At 42.9% G+C, this 26,739-nt stretch overlaps 1 protein-coding gene across 6 annotated transcripts in view; it reads right to left on the bottom strand.

The window, feature by feature from the left end:
• The window catches only part of CSMD2 (CUB and Sushi multiple domains 2), a 492,929-nt gene that overhangs the window by 213,793 nt on the left and 252,397 nt on the right, over positions 1-26,739 (bottom strand). For 3 of the 6 annotated variants that reach the window (XM_082233181.1, XM_082233177.1, XM_082233182.1), the window contains exons 6-9: positions 21,092-21,204; positions 18,255-18,332; positions 9,051-9,138; positions 1,379-1,503 (exon numbers count right to left, since the gene is read on the bottom strand). In XM_082233181.1, the coding sequence (XP_082089307.1) occupies positions 1,379-1,503; positions 9,051-9,138; positions 18,255-18,332; positions 21,092-21,204 (404 nt within the window). Of the gene's footprint in view, positions 1-1,378; positions 1,504-9,050; positions 9,139-18,254; positions 18,333-18,791; positions 18,886-21,091; positions 21,205-26,739 lie in introns of those variants that run through there. The other 3 variants (XM_082233184.1, XM_082233183.1, XM_082233185.1) reach the window with 3 other exon arrangements.

Genomic DNA, 26,739 nt, shown 5'->3' with positions numbered 1-26,739 from the left:
TGCAGGAAAAAAACACGATAGGTGTTTGTTCCGATTCAGCAGTAAACAACAGGTTTCTCCAGGAGAACGTGCAAAGCAAGCAGAAGTGTGGACGAGCCCTTGGAGTCCCTATTTGGTGATGACATTAAGAGCTTATCAACTCAGTCAGAGCAAACAGCAATTCAGGTTTCCCCTAGTTTGCCATTTGTTCCGATCTATCACTAAAGAGTGAATTTTCCCTTAGAAAGGAGCGGGGCAAGAGGAAAACTGCTTGGACCCAAGCTTTCAAGGAGTGGAATTGTGGACGAGCCCTAAGTGTTATTAGCACTGATCCTCTGGCATATGCCCCCCCCCCATTGATTGCCTATGCCAGGGGTGGCTAACCTGTGGTCTTCCAGATGTTGCTGAACTACAACTTCACTCCACCCCCCCCTTGACCATTGGCTGTTGCAGGCTGGGACTGATGGGAGTTGGAGTCTGACAACATCTGGAAGGTCACAGTTTAATCGCCCTTAGTTTATGTTCATTACATGTACTGCTTCTTTAGAAATAAAGGTAGTGGACTCTCCTGCATTGGAGGCTGTTAAAGAGAGGTTGGGTGGTCCTCTGTCATTCCTGCAGTCTGTGATTCCTGCATTGAAATGGGTTGGACTACATTGCTTTTGGGGTCCCTTCCACTACAATCCTATGATTCCATGAAATAAATAAGTAAATAAAAATATTAACCTCAAGTAAGTTTCCCTGTTACGTTCAGTAAACATGGCACGTGGCAGTTCTGTGTGGGCTAGTCAGTATAGCATCATCATGGCAACATGGGATGTTCAAACTGCACTTTTAAACATCTATGGAAAACCCCCATGAACCAGTGACTGTCACCTTTCCTTGCTTTTGGCCTAAGCATAAAGAATTTCAGAGATCACACCTGTTTGGATCTTGAAGGACACTCTGACCCCACCATCCCAATTCCTGCTGATTTGGGACACTCAAACACTTAGAAAATGGCCATCGGTGCCTAATGTTGCTCCCACCTGTCCCAGCCAAAGCGGTAAGTTTGACAGCTGGAAGAAGAACTCAGTGACTGCACCTCTTTAGCTGAGCCCCACCTTACAATTAGAGAAACGTGTGTTTAGAAGATTAAACAAGGAGAAGCAATTAAACCATTCCCAGCCCCACTGCAGGCTACACATGCTGCAGGATTAATGGGCCAACCAAGGCTCTCAGCAAGGATGTTATTGGATGCTACCCTGAAAAGAGACCCCTACCGAGTGAACTTGATACAGTTCACAGCATCATATTTCCCCCCTTCCCTGCTTATAATGAACCCCCCAAGAAGGTGGAAATTGAAACCAATTTCCTGCCCAATTTGGAGTGTTTGGCACTGCACAGTTACTTGCCTCACCTCTACAAACTGGCCTCTGGTCACTCCAGGCTGCTATCATACCACTTAGCTTCTTACAGGTGATGCTTTTGGAACCTTGCAAATCATAGCCTTCGTTGCAAGTGAACTGGATGCTGGATCCTAACCTGAAAGATAGAAATGGCGTTGCTTTCAGCTTCTGGGAAAACGGATCAGCAATAAGAACTAAAAGCTGTTCTTCGTGCATTCTGGTTTCCAGTCAGGAAGTCACTGTGGCAGCTGACTGGCCGTTTATCTATTTATTTGCTCCTCAACGTCCAGACTTTCTAAGCAGAGTATTTAATTATAAAAAAGCATACAAAGAATAAGAACAATTTAAGAAGTCTGCTGAAATATGGAAGTTTTTGTAAAGTGCCTGAAATTCAGGAGGGAGTTCAGAAAGGAGTCCACAGGACTGGGCCCACAATATTGAATGCATGGCTTGTGGTAGCTGCAAGCTATGCCTTTGGGCCAAGGGAGACTACTAATAGAGACTGCCACTTGGAGCTCATGAGTGCAGCTGATCCCTGCCAAAAGTGGACCATGAAGACAGCACTGACCAAATGATTGGTGGTGACTTTACAGGTGGTTTGGATCAGGAGGGATCTTCCTTTGCACTGGCGCTTGAACTCAAGCTGGACTGCAAAGGAAAAATGGGTCACCTGACATCCCCTGCTCTATGATATATATCAATTTTTTATTATTCTAAGGTTTATTTGTGATTCCACCAGGGAAATTTCAAAGGGGCATTTTCAACACAAATTAAATAGAGTGGCATGTTGGTTTACAACCATAATCTGTTCCGGAGGACCGTTTGTAAACCCAAACAGGTTGTAACCCAAGGCGCACTTTTGCAAATGGGGCCTCCAAAAAAAAAAAGTTAGTAATCCAAAAATAAAAATAAAAATGAGTTGTAATCCAAAAAAAGGTTGCAAACTGGGACACACACTTCCAGGTTTGATGTGTTTGTAATCCAAAATGTATGCAAACCAAGACATATGCAAACCAAAGTACCACTGTACCTGCACTTTTTAACATGCCCCAAATATCAGCATAGCATATGGTGTGTCTTGGCAGCTGGCACTTTATTGACACAGCAATCAGCTCACCACATCCTAAGTACTTATTTTCTCGTTCAATGGGGAGAGGATGTCATTGATGGAACAGGGAGAAGCCTCTGCTGAGTCCTGGAGAGCAGCTAGTCTGTGCATCTTACATTTGATGTAGCATATAGATTGCAGCTTATAGGGTCTCTGAATACTCTTAGATGGGATTGTGTGTTCACTCCCTCCCTGCCCCATCATATCCCTCAGTGGACATCATTATTTCTTTGGTTCTGACCCAGATTCCAGGAGAATATGGACAGAGTCTTGGGGTGAAAATTGAAAGGCATTTTTAGAGAACAAATCAGGACTTGGCAGAGAAGTTAGATTAAATATTGATCCACCCCCTTCACACACACAATGTGAAGAGCTTGACTGGCTTATTTTAAGCCAAAGGGAAGAGATGGCAATGCAGCAATGGGAAGCCACTCATGCCATTCAAACAACCTCATGGGTTAGTCTCCCCCAACATGGTATCCTTCAGATGTTTTGCCTGTGCTGGCTGGGGCTGCTGTGAGATTTAGTCCAAAACATCTGGAGGGCACCAGGCTGGAGAAGACCATCAAAGGGGTTGGTTCACACATACACATTTGTAACTTGACAACTACTGGTGCCAGCGACTTGTCTGGATTGAGAAGCACTTTGCTTGGGTTAGGATGAAAGCTCTGACTGATTGTGGCATTTGATCTGCGATTGTTAAATCCATGCAGCTTTTCAATTTACACAAGGACAGACATTGGCACTTTATATTTTAGCCACTAGGTAACCTGAATTCCTGATGACTGCACAGCTAATTTTCCCCAGGCCACAAACACTCAGGCTGCTTCACACATTCTCATGCACATTAAAAAGGTAAAGGTAAAGGCACCCCTGACCATTAGGTCCAGTCGTGACCGACTCTGGGGTTGCGGCGCTCATCTCGCTTTATTGGCTGAGGGAGCCGGCGTACAGCTTCCGGGTCATGTGGCCAGCATGACTAAGCCGCTTCTGGTGAACCAGAGCAGAGCTCGGAAACGCCATTAACCTTCCCACCGGAACGGTACCTATTTATCTACTTGCACTTTGTCATGCTTTCGAACTGCTAGGTTGGCAGGAGCAGGGACCGAGCAATGGGAGCTCACCCCGTTGCAGGGATTCAAACCACCAACCTTCTGATCGGCAAACCCTAGGCTCTGTGGTTTAACCCACAGTGCCACCTTTACCTTTACCTTTTTAATGTGCATAAGAATGTGTGAAACAGCCTGAGTTTTTGTGGCCTGGGGAATATTAGCTGTGCAGTCATCAGGAATTCAGGTGTGTGAGAGTGACTTGGGCTGTGTGCTCATCATTCACGTAATCTCCTGCCCAAAGGATCATGGGAACTGTAGTTTACCCCTTGCAGAACCATAATTCACAGCACCCTTAACAAACTACAGCTCCCAGGATTCTTTTTTTGGTGGGGGGTGTGCTTTTAACTATATGTTGTGTATGCAGCTGTGGGTTCAAATCCCAAAATCAACCCTTCACTGAGGGCTTCTACATACAGGAATAACTCCTTTTCAAGGGACACTGAAACAAAAGGGTAGAAGGGGGGAAGGAGAAGCATGATTTCAAAAAGAAGTGATAATTACATGATATGGAATAACTCTCTGTAAACAGTTGTGGCCATACTAAAAAATTTACATAGAAACTACTATCTCTAGGGTCACATCCAGTCTGTAGGAAACTTTAGCACAGACCCCACTGTGGTGACTTGTCAGTATTTCCCTTTCTTTTTCCTCACCGCGTTGAGAGAGGCCCCATTCACACGTTACTCATGTGCCTGGGCTTGCCATGTTGAGATGCCCACCCCATTTCACTATTACTTTCTGCAACAACCACGTTTGTTGTGCACAGTGAAATTTCAACATGGAAGTATCTGCTGGAGGTCATAAGGAGGGTGTTGGTGTAATGTGAACAACAGGCTAAATTACACAGTGCTTGGTCTCATGTACACATCCCCCATGTCTGAATGTTCACATCCCCCATGTCTGAATGTTCTGAGATGCACTGGGTTACTATAGCAACACTCGTCTCTAGGGCATTTCCTTTCTCATGTCCTCTGTCCTATTTGCTGTCAGGTTCTGAATCTGTGAGAGTCAGAGGAAGAGGCTGTGGGTTGTACACAGCAGCGTTAGCTAGCATGGTGGTACTGTTAGTGGACCTGTACATAAGTATCTTTACTTCAAAGACCAGAATACTGTAACTGCATATAGTATATTAGCTTTGTTTTGTATCTGGAGACAATAAACACATTGTTACTTTGAACTGTGTGGGAGAGGAGTTTTTCCCTTAACTGGAGACTCTGGAAGAAGCTGTTCTTCTGGGAGCAGGAAATCTCTGAAGACCCTTCTGATACATCACACGGGTTGAGGTGTGATGGACTAACAACTGGCTTCCGCAAGGCACTAGCATAGGGACATCTGGTAGTGTGGGTCTCCTGATTGTGCAAAGCCCCTGCAGGTGTTATAATTTCACTACCAGCAAGTGCACATGACATGTGGTTGTTGGAGAAAGGAGTAGGGACCTTGGGGGTGATGCTAAAAGCACAACCCTGCTTACCTGTGGACATGGCAAGGCCCTAAACACAACACAGGGATATTGTTACATCAGCCTTTCCCAACCTGGTGTCCTTTAGATGTTTTGGACCATAACTTCTGCAACTGCGATAGGAGTTGCAGTCCAAAACATCAGGAAGTTCCCCACACCCTGCAGCAAATCACCAGGATAGCATTTGAGCTTGGTTTTCATTTAGTCGTTTAGTCGTGTCTGACTCTACGTGACCCCATGGACTAGAGCATGCCAGGCACTCCTGTCTTCAGCATTTGAGCTAAGACATCCATTCCAAGAAAGAGACCCAGGAGGAGTGTTCTTCAATTTGGGGTCCACAATCCCAGATTCTGAGGTTCCCATTTCAAATGTCAGAGTCCCAACCAGCTCAGGGCTTGGTAGAGCGATCTATAGCTGGGACTACTGTGGAACGTAATCCATAGGGAGTAAACAACTGTGTGTTCTGAAGGCAAACAAGCAAACCCATAAGTGGACAGATTAGAGGATGCTTGGGACAAATCACATGAAGAACTATAATGCACTGGTTTTCACACTCCGTTCTACAGAATGCTGTTAGGAATTGACCAATGAGATGATCATTGACAGTGGACAGCTCCCAGAAAACTACAACTTAACACTACCACTCATCTGCTGCAATGCCCTGTAGGGTGCAGGAGTGTGTTGCCACATTCTAGAGTGCACTTGCATTTTGAAGTGAGGGAAACCTGGGGCACTCAAAAAAGAAAATTCTCTCAAATTCTCTCAGCTTTCTCAGACTTTCAGTCCCGCCCTACCCCCCCCATATTCAGTTCACTCCACTTATACACCAGTTAATGATGTATTTTTTATCAGCTCATATATGCATTTTTGTGCACATTTTTCCTAATATACATTTGCCCATTTTTATAAAGGTTCCCCTAGTATTATGATTTTTGTACTTTTTATTCACTAATGTACATATTTCAGTACACACTTTCATTACACACATTTTAACAACACTTTTAAAATAACACAGAATCCAGAAAATAGCTACGTTTTCATTTGTGTACTGGTTTGGGAAGTACAAACTATGCAGGTTAAGTTAACATAAAAAATTGAACCAAACTAATTTCTCCCCCAGCTTTATAACAGACCTCACCTATCCTGAAGACCTTCACCCTATGGGGCTGCCCTTGAACATATTCCAAAGTCCTCTGCACCTCACAGAGGCCATTTAGCAGACACAACAATGTGGAAACACTCATCAGAGAGTTTGAAAAGTGATGGAGTGGAAAGAAAACAAATATAACATTTCTCCTGTGACATTCCCAAGCAATTAAGAGAGCTGTGTGGATCAGTGGGGCCTGGGTGTGGGCTGAGACACACCACATATCTGATTGTAGGTGCCTACACATCCGACCTATGGATTCAAGCTAGTGTGGTCCCCATGTTGAGCTGCAATCCTAAGCAGTTTCTTGAAAGTAACTGCAGATGAGATCAACCATGCTTGCACTTGAAGGAAACATGGCTGCAATGAGGTTGCAAGGCTCAATTCAGATTGGAAGAGGTCACCATGTTAATAATAGTGTAGAATCTCATCCCATCATGAAATAGCACATTCTTGGGTTACCTTAATCACTTTCTCAACAGATCCATCTGTGAATCACTCCTTATGAAATAATCCACTTTGTCCAACTGAATGAGCTTTGTTTTCCACCCATTTCGCATGGGCAGCTGATAGCAGAAATATTGTGTGTGCGTGTGTGCAGAAAAAGAACATTATGAAGTATGTTGTTGACTCCTTAAGAACAAAAGAAGAGCCCTGCTGCATCAGCCCAAATGTTCTCACACAGTTGCCAACCAGCCCTCTCACCACTTATGATTCTTCTCAGCTAGCTTCAGAGGGATATTGCCTCCAACCATGTGAGAAGAACATAGCCACTGTGACTAGTAACCATTCACAGATTTTTCCTCCGTGAATTTAAAGCCATGCAAGTTTGTGGCCATCACGACATCTTATGGAAGCTAATTTTTTACTTTTAACTATGTGCTGTGTGAAGAAGTCCTGGATCCCCCAGCATTCAGCTTCATAGGATGTCCATGAATTATATAGTCTTATGAGAGTGCGTGGGGATTCTCTTCAACATTCATATACATCTTGATCATGTTTTCTTACTCACTTTTTTCTAACAGGTCCCAATTATTGTAACCTTTCCTCAAAGGGGAGTTGCTCCAGCCCCTTGATATTTTTGAATGTTCTTTTCTGAGTTTCTCCCCAGCTCTACAATATCATTTGTGAAGTGAGTTAACCAGAAATGTACACAGTATTCCAACGGTGGTCACACTACAGATTTGTTTAATGGCATTATGCTAGTGACAATTTCATTTTCAATCCCTTCCTAATTAAACCTGGCATACAATTTTTACCCTTTTGATAGCTGCATCTTCTTTATGCTCTCTACTGCGGTCTCCTGTCATAAGCCCCATGGTTATGGCAGACCCAGACAGAAGAGAAGAAGGACCAAGAGACAGCAGATGGGAGTTCCTTGTAACTCTAGACAACCGGGGAGGGGAGCAGAGATGCCTGCTCTTGCCACCCACCCTCATGTGGAGTACAGAGACTTATTAGGCAGCAAGGGAGGACTTTACCAGCCAGAGGGAGGAACTGAAGAAGAGTTGAATATAAAGGGGCAGGGTATTATGCCCGGTGCTGCTTTTATAAGTGGGATCAGCTGTGCTCACCCAGGAGGAGTGGGCAGGCGCATGCATGGAAGCACCATAGGGTGAAGGTCTTATGAGTGAGCAAGCCCTACCTCAATTTTGAAAGCTTGGAGGGAGAGGCACGTCAAACTGTTGGGACATCTCTGTGGCTTCTGTTTGGTTCTGAATCTCTCGCCTTGCTCATGTACTCTGAACTCTTGACTCCTGGACCTTGTGCTTGCTGCTGAACCTATATGCTTACCACAAGCTTGGCATTATTGAAACTCTTTGATGGCCCAAATAGATTTTAAAAGAATAAGGAGCTTCTTATTGATCTGATCGTAGCTAGGTGGAGAAAAGCAAAATTTTGGAAGGGAAAATATTTAATCTTTTTTCCCCCTGTAGTTGCTAGCTAGAAATTTTGTATTTTGTAAAAAGGTAACAGAAGGGGAAGAAAGTATCTAAATATTCAAGCACTGCTTTTGACAGTTTGTTAAGTTTATATTAATTGTGTTGTCATGTTTACATTGCACCTTGGATTGCAATATGGCATCTGGATCCTATTTATCTCTGTAAGTGGGTGGGTGTTTGAGTTTTTGGGTAGTTTTCTTTTTTTGGTAGTAATGTCTTATCATTATTTATTATTATTTGTTGAATTTATATACCAGGAGGTCTCAGGACGGTTCACAGAACAATCTTATGACAGTGTCCAGGTTTTCTCTTTTGTAATATGTAAAAACCTAATAAAGGACTTTAAGGGGGTGGGGAAACTTGAATAAAAATCTCTTCTTACTTTGACATTAGTGCCACTGTCATTGTGTTCTGGGACAGGAGCTAGACATCTCCCAACATCTCATTTTTAGGTCAATCACTGCCAGTACACACTCCATACTATTTCCAACACCAGCCAGCTAATTTCTCTCAGGAAAAGCTGGGCACAAAGGCAACAGCATTCACTAGCCATGCCCTTGCCCATTGCAACTGATATTCAAAGCAAACTGCCTCTTCTTGTAAGGATTCTACGTAATAATTATGCTTAATGTCTGTCAGTAAAACTCCCCTCCACAAATTTGTCTAACTCCTTTTTAAAAGCCTTCTAGACCATATCTGTAACCACCCTTGCAGCAGCTAATTACAGAAGCTAACTGTGCATAGGGTGAAGAAGCTTCTACCTCTGATCTGCTCTGAACAGACCTTCAAAGAATCAAGAGCAGTACTTTGCTGAAACATCTGCAGGGCCTGATGAAGACTGAAGCACACATGCACACACACACACACACACACACACACCAGTGGAGTTGGAGGACAGATAAACAAATTCTTACCTGAAATCATTGCCTATCCTTTTGCCTTGGTCTGGAATCCCAGGGTCCGGACACATGTTATGTCCCTGGGACACACCAACCTGTGTTACTACAAAGCAAAAAAACAGCATATACAGAGATAGAATAGAAGACAGAATCATTAAAGAAAAAAAGTCAACTCTGTTGGTGAATGTGAAGAGAAAATGGAAAATTACAAGTTGGAATGCATTTAATTTGTATGTTTTCCCTTTTTTAAAAAAGCAACAAAATCTTTATATGTCTACTAAGGGAATAAGTGCAATGGAAATACTTAATTTAGCTCAGTCTATGCAGCAGCCTCTGAGATCCACCCATCGCTGCCCCCCACCCTGATGCGGAGCATGTTTTTGCCTATCTCTCACGCGCATACACACAAGTTAAAGGGCACATTTCCAGAACCAGCTATTTAAAAGGACACCTGTGGAATGATTCAGAATATCTGTAAAAAGCCCACCATCACCAAGACACAGATGTGAATGAAAAAGACACAGCTAAATAAATAAATAAATAAATAATGAATAAATAAGTTGTATAGTGTGACATCAAAAGTGTGCAGAGATATGAAGGGAGAAGAGGTCAGAAGCTGGTTGCAGTGTTCCAAAGTTGGTGATTTAGTTTGAATGTGGGGCAATCTGCAACAGAGCAAGCCTCTTCCTATTAGCAGAAGATAAAGAAAAGTCAACTGGACCAAGATTAACTCCATCCCACCCACTGCAGTCTTGCACTCTTGCCCACAAACACACACAGCAGGGATCAAACCAGGATGAAATGAGATTCAGAGAAAATATGTAGGTCTTTCAACTGTACACCAGCTTCTTTTTTAAAAAAAAAAATCCCCAAAGTAATAAACAAAGAAACAAATAGTTTCTACTGCATAAATGTCATGCATCTTCATCATCATTGTTTTATTTCCTCCAACCCTTCTGTTATTTGATGCAGCTTAATTTTCTGACATTGCACTGGGTGGGTGGGTGAAGAAGAATGTGAAAGTTCTTTAGCAATGAATGGAAAAGCCACAGAGCATGAAAAAACAAATAAGGATGCCCAGTTCCCACTGCTGAGTGGCTAACTAAATCACACACACACATACACACACAACTATACTATGTGTCCATTGGTCTCAGCAGATCCCCAAAGATCACTGTAGAAGACTGGGTGCCAGTGGTCATAACAATGATGAAAAGTACAGGTAGATCAATTTTGCACATAGAACTGAGGTATGCCACACAGTGAGCCCTCAACAGGGAGCCATGGTCAATGTTGGCTTTGGGACAACAGTACTTGGCAAGATACATAGGCTTGCAACCACATATGTTTCTGACAGGCTGTGCCTGCACTCAGAACCAGACAAGATCTCTTTAGAGGACAGCTGTATCACAGACCCCAGCACATAGTGAGACTGGGAGTGGTTGGGATCAGGTCATCCTTAGAATGACACTAAGGTCACAAAACATTTCTTTATCTCTCTATCATCTATCTATCATTTATCTATCTAATCTATCTATCTATCTATCTATCTATCTATCTATCTATCTATCATCTCACTTCCAGGTTTTTAATCCCAGCAACATTTGGGAAACTCCATCTCATTGTGTTCAAAACTGTGCCTCAATGTCTCTGACTTCCAGTAACTCAGCTGGTACTGATAGATAGCTCCCACCTTGACTGCCAGACCCTGACTTTCAATTTTGCTGACTTGGATGAACTGCTTTCCTGACTCAGCCTAGAAGACCTTGACACATTCACACATTTCACTTTGAGGGGTGCACAATGTTTTCTGAATGCACACTAGTAATGATGATGATGATGATCATGGTGTGTGGAGCAACCCTCAGTTGTGATGGTGGGATAAAGATTGGAGCAGTATTATCAGCATTCATCCTTGTATATTGTGAGTGCATTTGTATTCTCAGAAACAAGACGCAAGCTCCATGAGCACACATATGAAAAAAGTCCTCAACAACTCAATGCAATCTTTTTTTTAAAAAAAGTAACATCCCTTTATGGCTGATATTCTAGAAGAGTGTTTATTTTGCCTCTTTCTTCAATTCTATAATAGGAGGCTCACCCCCACCACCTCCCTTAGCAAACCCTATCACCCATCCTCCCCAATTTCTGCCTTTGGGGCGCAGATCCACCACTCAATCTTGAAACTCTTGAAGGAGGGCTCTTCAGTTCTGTGCTTGCCCACACAGACATTTCCCTAAGGAATGAACCATTCATACAATCAACCTTCAGGTCATCCTATGAACCACAACATTTTATGAACCCAGTATCACCTCTCTGGGCCTTCTTTTCAAGCACATTGCATGGAAGGCCCAGTCCACAAACCATTTCTGTATACATGAACCAAAACAATTGCTGCAGAAGATGAAAGGCGGACTTGGAATGCCACATCGGTATACAAGGATGGGCTCATCATCCAGGTGGGAGACAATTTCCTTGCAGCTACCACATATGGACGCAACACTTTTTTCTGTGGAAGCACCATAACCATCAGCTATATTATTTAGAAGCCACTGATGACATGCTTGGTCCACCCATTTGGTTCTAGTCATCAACCTTTCTTAGGCCTGTGGGCACATTTAGATTTTTGAGTGAGTGTTGTGGGTGCCACCCTCTCTGGCCACTGCTTTCTCTTCCCTCCCTGTATCAGCCATGCGCCCCCCCCCAAAAAAAAAGAGAGAATGCATGCAGATACACATTTAGCTTTTCCGGGGAATTTGGGCAAAAGCCAGATTCAGTAGAATTTATCTGAACCTTCAAAAGCACATAGAGCTGAAAGAGAAAGTGGGAAAAAGCAGCACTCTTCCAACTTCCTCCTTCAACTCCATGTACCTTATAAAGGAGGAAAAGGTAACCATCTTCACCACCTTATGACCAATGTGGCAGTGCAGGAGGAAGCAATCTAGAGGCTTTGTGGGCATTTGAGTAAGATCCCAAGGTCTTGTGATGGTGAAGCAATCATCATATTGTCAGGGAAACAAGAGAACACTAATGCAACCCAATACTACTACTACTACTACTACTACTACTACTACTATTACAACTACTATTGCATCACTGTCAGTGTGTATGGCACTTTAGAGAGTCCTGAGAATGTGAACAAAAGAATATAGATCACAATAACCATGAGAAGGTGTCAGGATTTTACTTGACCCAGACTCACCACCATTAACCCTTCCAACCTGCCTTGATCCCTTGTTCTCCCTAGGATTGCTCCTCAAAAGCAAAGATGGCAGCTCAGAGTCAATGTAGGAATGCAGATTTGGCTGCCAGAAGTCACCAGATGACTCCTTGGCAGGAAGGGGAAGATCCAGCTGTGAACAATGCAGATGACGATGAAGAGCAGAAGTTGACAGTTTGTGGGGGTGGGGTGTGTGTGTTTGTTAGTTACTATGTTATGCAGTTTTGTTTTTATATTGTAAACCACCCTGTGATCCTCTGATGAAGGATTGTATAGAAATGTAATTAATAGTAATAAGAGAAATAATAGCAATAATAATAATTGTAATAATAATTCTCTCCATCTCCTCTGGACCCTTGTTAGTTAGCAGCAACTTATTGAACTCTTTAATCCCCACTTGGCTCAACTTATTGAGCATTTTAATCACTTGGCTCAGATCCAGTTCCTATGCCGGATGCTAGTCACGGTCACAGAGCACATTGGTTCCTGGGAACCAATAAGTGGTTTTAAGGATGGTTGGAAATCAAGGCAGTCAAGACACCATGGTTCTGTTTGCATGTCACATTAAATCATAGTTAAAATAAACTATGGCATAATGTGAATGCAGAGTGTGCTGGTGCCTTGCTCCTAAATTGTGGATGCTTTGCTCCTTCTCAGCTCCCACTGCTGCTGCCATGCTGTCAGGAAACAAGCCATGCTCTGGCCTAATGTTATGTCCATGATTTGTTTTCTTCAAACAAACCATGAGTGATAAGTCTAGAACAAGCTTTGGTTATCACTCATGGTTTGTTTAGGAGCAAGTGTGGTTTAGTGGTTAAGAGTGTTGGACTAGGACCTGGGAGACTAGGGTTCTAGTCCCTACCTGACCATGAAGTTCACTGGGTCACCTTGGGCCAGTCACAGCCTAACCTACCTCACAGGGTCATTGTGAGGATAAAACGGAGGGGAGAGAACTGTGTACACCATAATTGAGCTCCTTGGAGAAAAGATGGGATATGACCGTAATAATAAATAAACTAAATAGAGAGCAAACAAGCCAGAAGCCTAGGTTCAGTAGTCAGACTATGAGCTGGGATAGCTCAGTCGGTAGAGCATGAGACCCTTGTTCTCAGGGTTGTGGGTTCAAGACACACGTTGGGTGAAAGATTCCTGCACTGCAGGGGATTGGAGTGGATGACCCTCAGAAAGAAGGGAAAGCAGCCTTCAGGCTGGAAAAGGGTTCCCCACCCTGCCTAGACACTGACGTGTATCTTGTTCTTGCCTCTTGGACCAACCATCTGTGTCAGCCTGAAGGACAATCCAAAGTGCATGCAGATGGGGTGGCTGGAGGTGTCTTCTCCTTCTAGATCCTAGCTAGCCAATCTCTCCTCTGCAAAATAAATAAATACAATTTGCCAATTCACAGTTCTGTGTTAAATGTATCCAATTATGGTTTCATTGTTTGCTGTGATAATTTACTTCAGCTACTCAAAGGCCAGGCAAACCCTCGTCAATCCTCTCTCCCTCTGTACACAGCATTAATAAAGGGATAATTGATCCGTTTTTTCCTTGGGGGTGGGGGAAGCTTCCATTCAATGAGGGGTTGTCTTTTAATATCAGCTAGAAGATAAATGAGTTTCTTATTGTCTGGGGAAGCAGGATCTTTAGTTAAAAGAAAATGGGCCCTCCCATTTAAAAAAAGCTTAGCTTTGGCCTGTTATTCCTCAAAGACTCTGTTGTTTTTGTTTTGTATTGTCTGGCAGATGTACAACAAAACACTTAGAAAACACAAAAGGACATGGCTGTGAACAAACAGAGGACATTTGTATTAAGGGCCTCAACTGATTCCATGATAAACTATCCTAAGGTTTCACATACACAACTGGGTGCTGGGGGGAAGGCTGCCTGTGTGGAGGTCAGACGATAGGACTATTGGTCTTAACCCTTCTCAGGAGTGTGTACACAACCAAACAAGAGTGTAGGAACACAACTGTCAGGGTCCAAAGAGCACTACAAACTTGACACACACACACACTGCATGAATTGTTCATCTTAACATGGAGCCAGGAACATCCGACTAGGAGGATCCATATACATGAAATCCACCAGACTGAGAAAGTCTTTCCAAAATTTGAATTGCTCCACCCACCTCTGTTCTCTCTTCTAGAGATTCTCCCTGGCAAAGGCCAACAACCCGAGGCCATTCAACAGCAAGAAAACTTGTCTTTTAAATTTCCTGAAATGGCCCTTGAAATTCTGGCAGCCATCAGGCCCTGCATGAGTATAGAATAGCTCGGTTGTGAACACTGAAATCTGTTGGTTGCAATCTGCTTTCCTTGGAAGCTTGCTCAAGTCCTGGAGTTTGCTGCATATTACCTATAACTGTACATTGTAGTCTAACAATATCCAGAGGGCAACTGGTTTCTCATCCCTGGTTTAGACTGATTCAGATGTACCAATAAATCATTGTTTCATGTCATGACAACACAATGTATTTTAGGTTTGTGTGCTCCTCCTCCTTCTCACCTTACATACATGTGCAGAAGATTTAATGCTGCTCATCACAGTTTGTAGCAACCTGAAGTTTCTGTTGCATCCAAACAAGGAAACTGTGGTTTGTACAAACTCAGTTAACCAAGTAAAGTATTAAACCAGGATCAAAGTGTTTTCTTTTCTGGTTTGTTAACTTGCTGTGCTTTGTATAGAACAGTCTTCTATTTTCAGATCACAAATGCCTTTTTCGGATGAACTTTGATGAAATGCTTTACATTTCCTCCACCTGTATGTGAAGGAAGGAGGAAGGGGGTATATGTGAGCCTGAGGTTCATGCCTTTAGCAACAACAAGCAATTTGTTGTTATGTATGAACTGAAACTTAGCTTGGTGCCCCACAGGTTCTTAGCATGGTTGGAAGGATGAGCTCAGAAGGATTGCTAACCACCCTCCCCTTGAACAGCAGACATACGAATCACCAGCGACTCTCAAATTGCAAAAAATGGCTCACCATGTAGCAAGGCACTTTTTGAGAAGCATAAGATCAAAGCCTGGTTTTCTGTCGCTGGGGGGCCTTTTCGCCTCCTGTATACTTACAATTCATGTCTTAATTTTTAAAATGCCACTTCACAGTTCTATTTCAACAAATCCATTCTTTGGTTGGTTTACATGTAAACTACTCTCTGTACATATCCATTCAAAGCTGGTCCTATTATTAGGCAGAGTCAGGCAGCCACCTTGGGCTGCAGATGCTGGGGAATGGGGAGCAGCTAGTAGTGAGGTAGAGAGAGTTGTGTATGCCACACATACACTAAACTAACCTGTTATCCTGGGGTACTATCATCAGCACTGAAGAAAGGTTCAATTGCCACTTCATTCAGCTTCTGCACATGGAAGTGTACATGGAAGTGGACCCCATCTTACTCAACAAAATGTCTTGGAGAGGCCCTTGGCACATCCAGGTGCTAGACAATCTGAGTCTTCAGCTCATTATGGCTACTGGCTGGTTCTTGCTAGATTGCTTGCTAAGGAGCAGAACCACTCACTGCATTATGTTGAGCCCACACCATTCCTCTATAAAATACAGCAAGGGGTGTGCCAGTGTCGGATCAACAGTCTAAGCTTTGAGTGCTTAGATTACCTGTGTGCCTTGGATTAACTATGTGTATTGCCTGCTGAGCCATAGACCAGAGATTTGCATAGGTATCACACGAATCTCAATATTAAAGCCTTTGGAAAGAATCATTCTTTGAGTTCTTGTTCTTCTTAAGCTGGGAGTCAGGATAGACAGCTGCTTGTAGCCAAGATGTGGTCGTTCTAAGGAGACAGATGCAGGAACTGCCTATGTGGACATGTGAAACAAACTCTCTTGCCGCTAGAAATATGTCTGCAGGAATCATTGCTGCTAGTGAGTAGAGGACCCAGAAAGCCAAGATCTGACTGCACCTTGCATTAGCAGCCATTGCAAAAGCTATATTGAAGTAATGGACAATCACCTTCACATCTATTTGGGAAGAAATAGTTTGACATTTTGGCTCCTGATACAATTAGGGCTGAGAAGATCAAGCATATAATATTTTTATTCTTAAACTTCCTACATTTTTAGAAAGACCCATGCCATGTTGAGAACATGGTGTGTCACTGAACTAAATATCTGATTTAAGACTCACTTGGTTGCAGGATGCCCAACCAGTGTCTTACAACACGATTAAGAACACAAATTATTATTTATTTTTGCTTTGTATGGCCAAAGCAGAGGGAAACTGAATATGCCCCAATATAAACTACTGTGCTGCTTCAGATGAATATGTGTTGAAGAAACAGGCACTGTGACTTACTCTGCCATGTTAAACACACGCAATCCGTCACAACTATAGCTTATCTCTCAGCTGCTGTCTCTCCTTGCTCATCAATCTCTTAGGAGTCCCACTATCCACACAGACAACCATGTGAAATAGATAACACATAACAGAGCACAGGTGGGGCTGAGTAGTTAATAGCAATATTCCCAGCCAAATAAGTTGGACTAGATCAAAATCAAATTTTATGTCACCATCTGAATCGGGTATTGTTACCCCTTCACCTTGAGAATGTTCCTTTAACTCTACATCCTGCTTTTCATCCACTAGCCAAACTACAGCCAGTTTGTGCAATCACAGCTCGGATGCCAGAAATGAGCAGAAGAGTAGAATGCCATTTGAAAGAGCAATTCAAAACCACTCTGGTTTTTTCCTGCTGTCTCTCTCTCTGATACAAATGCCCAAATGGAATTACTTTAAAACAGTCTGCATCCCATAATGCTACTAAACCACACAAATAGCACAAGTAACCTTTCCCCATACCGTCTTGAAAGATGTCAGTGTTTAGTATATTGACCCAAGGAACCAAGTGAGTTTTTAGTTCTGATCCTACGTTAAAGGTAAGCCTAGAGGCACTTCTGCGCTGTCTAGGAATGACACAAACCTTTCCTGCACAGCCACCAGATGCCCACTCTTGCGCTGTTTCTGTCCACATCCAGCAGGGGTAGACTTTGTGCTTTAAAATTTCAGTGATGCTCTGTGCAATGCCAAAATTTGGCTGTTTCCAGGCTCGCTCCTCATCCATTGTTCATCATTGTTGCAGCGCCCCCTGTGGCGCCCTCTTGGCTCAATGCCCAATGCAGGCAAACTGATCACACTCCTCTAAATCCACCTTTGACATCCAACTGCAAAATCCCAGCTCAGTTTCCATTCCAATGCAATTCTATAGAAAGAATCCACAGCCAAGGATTGCTCCACTTCGAAATCACATACCTATCAAAGGAGTGCATCTAATGCTTTTTGTGTGTGTAAGGGATCACATGTACAAACAAAAGATCACACACACACACACTAAATGCCCAAAGGAGTCTGCTAACTTCAGTAAAGGAACAATCCCAGGACAAAACAAACAATCTATTCTAGCAAGTTCTTTGTTTAAAGAAAGGCAAAATTGGTGAAAAACTAAAAAGCACATCCGGAATAAGTGTGGTGAATATTACTATTTTCTCCTTTTGTCTTTTTCTTTAAGTTAGGCACAGTGAAATTCAATGACCAGGAATGGGAGAGAGGAAAGATCTCATTTCAGATTATCAGTGGAGTTACTGCAGCTTTTTTTGTTGCTTGCTTCCTCACCGCTGATCCAAGTCCTCTTACATTCATGCTAGACAAATACATCTGGTTGTCAAAAAATGTGTTTGCATCGTGATGACTCTATAGAGTATGTGACAAAAAGCAGAGATATCCGAGTCTCCCAGATTACTAACACTATAGATTGCACACATATGGCTTTCCCCTTCCCACCCATCCAGGCCGCATCTTGACAGTTAGTAGGTGCTTGCAAACAGAGCACCAGAAGAAGGAGGTGAGGCGATAATGCAGGGTAGGAGGTGGGGGTAACAAGCATTGAAACTTGGGAGAAAGAGTGGCAACGTTCTGGAGATTGCTGTAGAGTCATGGAATGCTTAAGGCGCTAGTTCTCACTGAACGTGCAACAGTGGGTGAAACTTACACACAGATGTCTTCTGGTTTGTGTCCTTACTCGGCATCAATTTCACTCCCCGGGACTTCATCTCCATTTGTTTTTTGACTAGAGAGGTAACGAAAGGGAAGAGAGATCAGCAAAAGATGGACTGCAGCCTGCCAAGAAAACAGACTTTTCTACAGGCCAGTCCATTTGCAATGGATGCAAATCAGACATTGGGGAGGGGGGAGCAATGCTAAGAAATTGGTGGAAGAACAATTCAATCTCCCAAAGGAATTTCACCCACAATGTGTAATGTAAAAGTCTTCTTCAGTTCCTCACCCCTGAGGATTATACTATATGTACCTGATAAAATGGACTTTATCTTTTAAAGCTTATAATAGAATGCCTCTGCCTTTAAGGTAACAAAACACTGCTATTCTTGCAGACTTTTCCATGTAAATTGCTCTAGGTTCAGGTGGAATAAATTTTCTCCAGAAGCTCCCAATCACAACAGGATGAATGACCCACATTAGTAGAATTACCCCCTATTTCCTTCTTTGCCACTCAGTTCCTGAGCCTCACCTGTCTCTCACCCTCTCAAAATTCCCCATGAAACAGCAGGCAATAGACTCTTCATTGGACTGTACATATTTAGTGCACACCTTGCCAGCATCTTCAAAAAATACCGGGAAGGAGTTTCTCCCAGAGTAACAAAAAGGCATCAAGTAAACTATTTAGGGTTAATGCACCACTGAAGAATATACAGGGTATTTCAAATATAAAGAGATGCAATCAATGTTAGGTCCCATCTGCACTATATGTTTAAAGACCTATGATTTCACAGTCATGGTTTCCCCCAAAGAATTGTGAGAACTGTAGTTTGTTAAGGGTACTCAAAGTAGTTAGAAGACCCTGACCGATTGTTAAGGAACTCTGGGAACTGAGAATTCCATCCACTTTCTCTTGCTGGGAGGAAAGCAGATGGATGTGGTGTTTTGAGTCAATAAATAGAGGGATGGGGAAAGGTTAAGATACACCTTCCACCCACAGCTTTAGCCTTACAAATATAAAGGAAAGGGTAAGGGAAATAGTAACGTTTAATTTAGCTCTCTCTGTCCTTTGCAAGCAACTTCTGTCATCTGTCTAAACATAAACCTGTCTCTAAAAAGTAACACAAGAAATTGGTTCGGAACCCCCTAGTGTCTCTTCCATATGAGCAATGGCTTCTTGGAAATTTATCTTTTAAAGCACTCAACATGCAAACACTCAGACTATTATGTATAAGGTTTTTTGGGGTTTTTTTAACCAAGCTTACTGGATTAGAAGCCCCTGACATTTTCCTTAATCAGAGAGGAAATTATAGCATTAATCTTTACTTGACTATTTTTGCAAAAAAGAAAAAAAAGTATGATTCAGGCAGGTGTATTTTTAATAAGGAAAGCAGCAATCATGACTTTGATATCCCTTTTCTTTTCTTTTTTTTTTAAATCAGCATCAGGGCAACTGAAAATTATGACTAAACAGCTTCAGGTATTAAATCTGAAAGATGATTCATAAAGATCACAACCTGAGTTTCTTAACCGCAGAACACAGTGGTGGGAGGGGAGGAGAACCTTTTCTGAATTAACACATATGAAGCCTTATTCTGAAAGCACCATGGCAGAGGTTTGGAACCGGATCCTGCTGGTGCTCTGGATTCTGACCTCCCACAACATCTGCAGGCCATTTTGACTAGTGAACAGGGGCACCCACCTGCCAATCACCTGACTTCATCACAGGTGAACTGCTTTCCTTTGCCTCAGTAATTTGAAATCCGCAGTCCCCGCAAACCCTGATTTCAGTAGGAGGCTGCATATTTAACACAACTGCAGCTATAGAGCAAGATGGGTATGATTTGGGGGAAATGGTCTCCTGAATGAAATTAAGACCCTGGAAGGCCAAAGTGGTCCTGTGAGCCAGAAAATCTACACTGCTGAGTTGTAGACACAATCCACCTTCCCCAAAAAAGTTCTGATGTGAAGAACACAGGAAGCTGTTTCATGCTATTTGTCAATCAAGCCCAGTATTGTCTGTTTTGACTCACAGCCACCCTTCAGTGTCTCTGGCAAAGGATCTACATCATCTGCCAGCTGATACTTTTAACTGGAGATGCCAGGAATTGAACTTTGGACCATCTGCATGCAAAGAGGCAGCTCCGTCACTGAGCTATGGTCACATTGGCATGACTTTCCTTCCTGGCAAATGCCAGACGAATTTGAGGTCTGCAGGCCGTGCAAGAGTCACCAGCCTTGCCCCATTTGTGGACAGCAGTTCCCACTGCTAGCCATGGCAGTATGGAAAAGAATATTTCAATACCATATTTGCAGTTCTGTGTTAAGCTATAATTTTGTCTCCTGTTTCAAAAGCATTGCAAGGAGTTGATCAGCAGGGTGGGGACAGAAATGGATAAACCCAAGGAATGCCGCAGGAGTTGCTTTGGAATGCAGCCCACTGAGGTGGTTATGAGCAAGCAAAGGCCCACTAGGTGCTGGAGGGATTCCAATATTGGTGAATATCAATAAGAGCTGACTTAATCCTACCCTCCCAGACTAATTTATGGATAAGATTTGGCTACCTGCCAGCTTGCACGTTTCCTGAATATTATGACAAAGTTCTCAGCTCAAAAAATCAGCAAAAACTAAAAAAAAAGCACTATGTTTAGTTATCTGCATTTTGATTAAAAGTGTATTTAAGTAGGATGAAAAAATGAACAAGAGAAACTGAAAACTGCAGCAAATAATGCATACTCCAATTCTCAAGTTGGTTTTAGGAATCCCCACTGTTCATTGGTCATTCAGGAGGAGCAGGGGACTGGGCAGAATAAATCAGGAGACTGCCAATACCTTGGTACTGAGCACTGAAGCCCTTCTGCCTGTGGTTGCCATCTGACATAAAGTGCATGCGAAGCCAGTTTTTGCTGCTGATTACAGGGGCAGGAAGGTTTGTTCCCGTAAACCTGCAAAAAACAAAGACAAAACAAAGACAGCAAAGGTCAAAATTGTGTGGATTATTACTATATATATTTTTAAAGTATTCTTTGAAGATGTAGAGGAAGTTCCTGTTGTAACAGTGTCTTTCAAATACCACCCACACCCATAGTCAGTGGATTTGTGTGACTATTTCCTTGCCTTCAGATGGTCTCTCTCCACCCCAATAAAGGCAAGGAAGTTGAAATCAATACATCATAGAGTATCACCAGGAGCTGAATCTCTGTAACAAGTGAAAATGCTACCCTTCCACAGCTTTTCAACCCATTTCAGAGAATTTTAAGGGAGAGGGACAAAATATACTACGGTAGTAGAATGAGTCAGCATTGCTCAAGAATTCCTAAAACAAAAAAGTTCTGCCATCTTGATTCAATATAGCATGCGGATGTATCCTTTCATACAGATTCAATCTCGGGAACTGTCACACCTAATTGGTTGACAACACCTTCAGAGCTATTCTGGTCAGTGCTGTTTGGAATGATTTTGACTACCATCCTGATTCAAAATGGCATCCAGTGGCATCCAAACATGGATGAAAGACAGCTCCTCCATCTTGGGAACCTTCTCAAGAGGGGTCCAAATGCAGAGAGAACAGACAGACAAAGCACTTTCCAAAACATATAGAAATCAGTAAAAGGAAAAATACCCCACTGACCTTCCTCCTCACACCTCATCATTTATACATACCTGGTTTTAACTAATATATGTATCATGTTGTTGTGATGTATTAAATTGTTTCTATGGCATTTTATTATCAGGAGCTGTCCTTGACTCCTTTGGGGAGGAAGGTTGCATTGTAAATTTGAAATCATCATGATATCAACATGCAGGGAATAGTTCCATCTACTGGTCAGGAGTCCATACATTTTAAAAAATAAATAAATAAAGTTGTTTATAGGTTTAGCAGAGGCAGAGCCTGAATCCAGTTCTGAATGCAGGAAAATACTGCTCACTGGTATCACTGCTCTTAGAGGCAGATACTTTGAGCAATTATGGTTCCTTTTGACTAAGACCACATTCACACCATATATTCATATCAAAGAACTCTGGGAGTTGTAATTCATTAAGGGTGCTGAGAGTTGTTAGGAGACCCCCTATTCCCCTCACAGAGCTGCAATTCCCAGAGTTCCCTGTGAAAAGGCATTCACCATTAAATCATGGACCCCAAAATTCTTTGTGGGAAGCAATCTCTTGTCAAGGTGGCATTGTAGTGCTATATGGTGTGAATGTGGCTGAAGTCAACAAGAAAAAGAAACAAAAACATATTGAGATAGGCCATGAAAAAACACACAGAGACATTATCCATGGCTCACTTTGGGAGCACTAAAATGGCACTGGTATTTCCATACAGCATCCTATTGATGATCCAATTAAACAGAAAACCACACAACTCTCTACTCACTTATTCAATACTATATTTTCACTTTTTTAACAAAAGGAGAGAGAAAAGAATTGCAATGAATATTTTTTCTTGGAGGGGGATAGGGAATTAATAATAATGAGGGAACTCTTGGCCAAGCCATCAAGGATTCTGTCGGAAACAAATGTTTACCTAATAGTCACAAGCACCCTTGAAAATTGGGGTATATGAGAGCAAAATTAATGGCCTTAACCAGAACAGTGCAAACAACATTAATGCGATAAGAGCTATTACAGAATCCAATTACTTTTAACCAAAGTCCATTTCAGACATTTTATTAGAGACAGTGTCACATTAGTTATATGCTATTGGCATTCTAAGACCAATTCCGTGTTTCAAGAACAGCGTAAAAAAGAAGAAGGCAATGACAAGAAACCCCACATATTCTGCCCTTGAAGAGACTGTGGTTTTCAGCTCTCATTGCAAGAACAAATCACCAAATCAATATGCAACCAAGTACAATCACCAGAATAATCTACTGAGGATGCGTCTGAGATAATAGACCAATTCAGCAGTTAACCCTCTGCATGAAGAAGTAACATATGGATGGGAAGGTGTACCATGCATCCTGGCACTGCCCCTACCCCACCTACCTCACCATACCCATGTGTTTAGAGGTTCAGAACCTTGCATAGGTGACCCAGAGCTCTAATAATTCAGGTTTCCTAACTGAGTGGATGAGTCTACCCCAGTCCAGCTAACTCACACTCCATACCTTTGCTGAATGTATGGTCAGATGGGTGGTACCAGCTCTGTAGGTTTAACTTTGGGGCGAGGATCCCTTATTCTCCCACCCTTCATGTGGCTAATGCAGCCGTCCTCAACCTTGGGTTCCCATATGTTGTTGGACTACCACTCCCATACCCCTGACTGCTGCCCTGCTGCCTATGGATGATGGGAGTTGTTGTTCTGCAACATCTGCAGACCCAAGCTTGAGAAAGGCTGAGCTAATGTGTGGATAGAGCTAATGGCAGATGTGAAGAACCTCAGGCCCAGGGGACAAATGCAGTCCTCTAAGCAACTCTAACTGGTGCTTAGGACTCTCCCACAACACACACCCTTTCTCCAAATCCTGCTTCTCAACAGTCTTGCTCTGCAACCTCCTTGAGTGTTTTTGCCAAGCTGGAATGTTTCCTTGGATTCTGACAATGCCTCTTAATTGACTGGATGGAGGATACAATGATAGGTGTGCATATAGACGAGCCTATTGTTCAAAGGCAAAATGTGCATTTCTTGCTCTGACCCTGCCCAACAATGGCATGAAGAGGGGAATGAACCCCTGGGCTGAAAAAGATTCCTCACCTCTGGGCTAACAAAATAACATAAGTACAGTACTGAGAAATGGCACCTGCACTTTCCTGCCACTTTGCATGCCACACGAACAGCCTTCCAACCCCCTCTCACCACAAGTGAGTGGTAGGTGAAAGATTGGGGTGGGGTGGGGAGGTCCTCAGTAATTCCCTGAATGTTGCAGACATTCCCCAGTATGCAGGAACCAGCAGCAGAGCAAGCCGATTGGGTGACTGGGGCGGCATGTGTGCCCTGCGCCTGGGGCTGGAGCCAGATGCCTGTGGGGGCGGGGCCAGCCACCACGGGGTGGGGCCAGCCAGGGTAGGATGCTCCGTGGGGCCTCCGAGGAGTCTGCCTGCCTCCTCCCACTCAGCCACCCTACAGCTAAGGGGGAGGTGGCAGGTGGACAGTTTGGGGCAGCGCAGAGTCTGCGGGCACCCAAGTCACTATGTCACTCCCAGGAAAGATGCATGGCTCAGGTGCACTGCAGGCTCCACGGTGACTGCCGCCTGGCATTTTGTCACCTCCCTTGGTGGTGACACCTGGGGCAGCCTGCCCCTACCGCACCCCCTTTCCTCTACCCCTGGCAGGAACACATTGCCACCTTTTTCCTGGGTCTGTTTGGTACCCACGGTTTGCCCTTTCCTCACATTTAAAACTCATAAACCACAGTTTGCATTTAAAACTCATAAACCCACCTGCATATGTAAATTGAAATTAGTTTAGTGGGAAGTGAAAATGGGTAATTTTACTCCCCTCTCCTCACGAATGGAGAATGGAAAGAGGAACCCAAAGTTCAGCTCATTCATGAAAATAAAATCTACCATGGTGTAGATTATCTGAGCTAGGCAGGTTTTGGTTGAGACGGACTAATGGTCTGGTTCTGCTGAAGGCAGCTTCATATGTTCAAACAGGGTAATGCCACCTTTCTGTCACAATGCAAGACTTCACTAATCCTCCCTTAAGAATGACACAAAGAGCCTTTAAATCATTACATCCCAAGACCCAAAATAAATCTAGAACTATTCTGTGTGGGTGGGGCTACTGGCTTGGGTAGGGGTGATATAAAACTAGTAAAAGAAACACTTTGCCTTTTAATTAGACTAATTGCTTAGAAGGCAATCTCTGGCAGATGATGCATCTGTGCTTATCTCAGAACCCAATGCAAAGCCCCAGGGGGATAAATTAATACGTGATGCAAAGGAATGTTTGTGGCAGTAGCTGTCTGCTATTGATCTGTGCTGAAAACTATGCATGTCGGGAACTGATGCCTGAAAACTTTGTTGTGTGACTAGAAATTGCATAACTTCTCACGTCTTGATCTAGTTGCTCAATCTGCTTTAATGCCTCTAGTGTGTGTGTGTGCGCGTTTTGTTGCATGTACCCACACCCATCTGAAATTTGTGTTCTGGTTTATTCCCCATAGGGTTGTGTCCACTTGGTGGGGAACCCCTGAGGAATTTCAAGGGAAGTTAGAGTAGTTAGATGAGAGAAGGGAAATTTCTTGGGAATTCACACATCCTTATGCAGGCCTCCCAAGGCAGCTGAAGTCCTACCAGAAGCTTCTCCTTCCTGAATAGTTTGCTCAGCAGCTGATTGAACAGCCACCCTTTCATTCAAGTATGTTCAACCCAGTTGTGATTCTACAGATTCCAGTTTAGAGAGGCTGCGTGCAGCATAGAGACCTAATGGCCATCTCAGCCACAGCTAAGAAAGAATCAATTGCTGCATGGAGAAAGAGGCAATGGATGACACGACTTGAATACAATGAGCAAGAAGATCACTATGAGATACATATCTTAAATGAGTCCATTGATTGATAACTGTTAATTTTTACAACAGAAGACTGTGATCTCCATAGGGCTAAAAAGAATGGTGATGAAGCTTTAATGCCTAACATAATGGGCTATTTAATTATAGGTAAAGACACACAGAACTCAAGTAGCTGCTTAGCTCAAGGGCGTACTTTAGGGGAGAAAAGCCTCTCTCGCTGATTAACATAATAGAAGTTTCCAGTGCAACAGGAGGCAAGTGCTCCCGCCCTCAGGAAGGAACTGGGCACTGTAAAACACATGGAGAAACCACCACTCCATGGCCCTTTGCCTTCACTTCCTCACAATGTGACCTGTATATTTTTAAAAAGATGGGTTTGTCGAGTTTCCAGAAATAACAATATACTGACAAAACAAGCTTAAAGTAACAAATAAAAATGGATGTGTGGAGCACATATTGCAATTGGAATAAGATGAACAGAAGGTTTAGTACACTTTTGCAGACGTCAAGATAAAATACATCTTGCAAATTTTTAATGCTATTTTTAGGTAGCATTGTCTAATAGGGGCATACGTTATCTGGGTCTTATGCAGTTCATTAAAGTTATTTATAAAGCATAAAAATGGAAGCCATATAACCATCCTATGATGGGTTAAATGCTCTGCTAATGTGCCCTATTAATAATATAAATGGTGACATGTCATCAGTCTGTGCATCTCCCAATCACTGTCAATCAAAGATAACAAGGAAGCTTGACACCCAATATGATGACATCTTATCACCCCACATAACCCTGCCAAGCTCCGGGCAGACTGAAGAGATCTGGGTCTACTTTGCAAGACGAAGTATTAATATATACCAGGGGTGCCAACTTGAATGAAATATTGCGGGGGCCCAAGTAATCTAACACATGACATGGTGCACACATACTATTTGAATGGCAATGCCATTTAATGGCAATGCCATATTTTATTATGGGGCCCAAAGCCCCCACGGCTCCTAGGAGTTGGCTCCTATGATA

Source organism: Podarcis vaucheri (genome assembly GCF_965113315.1).
Source record: "Podarcis vaucheri genome assembly, chromosome: 7".
Classification (NCBI taxonomy): domain Eukaryota; kingdom Metazoa; phylum Chordata; class Lepidosauria; order Squamata; family Lacertidae; genus Podarcis; species Podarcis vaucheri.
The sequence above is the reverse complement of the archived record's forward strand: the minus strand, read 5'-3'. Positions and strand labels throughout refer to the sequence as shown.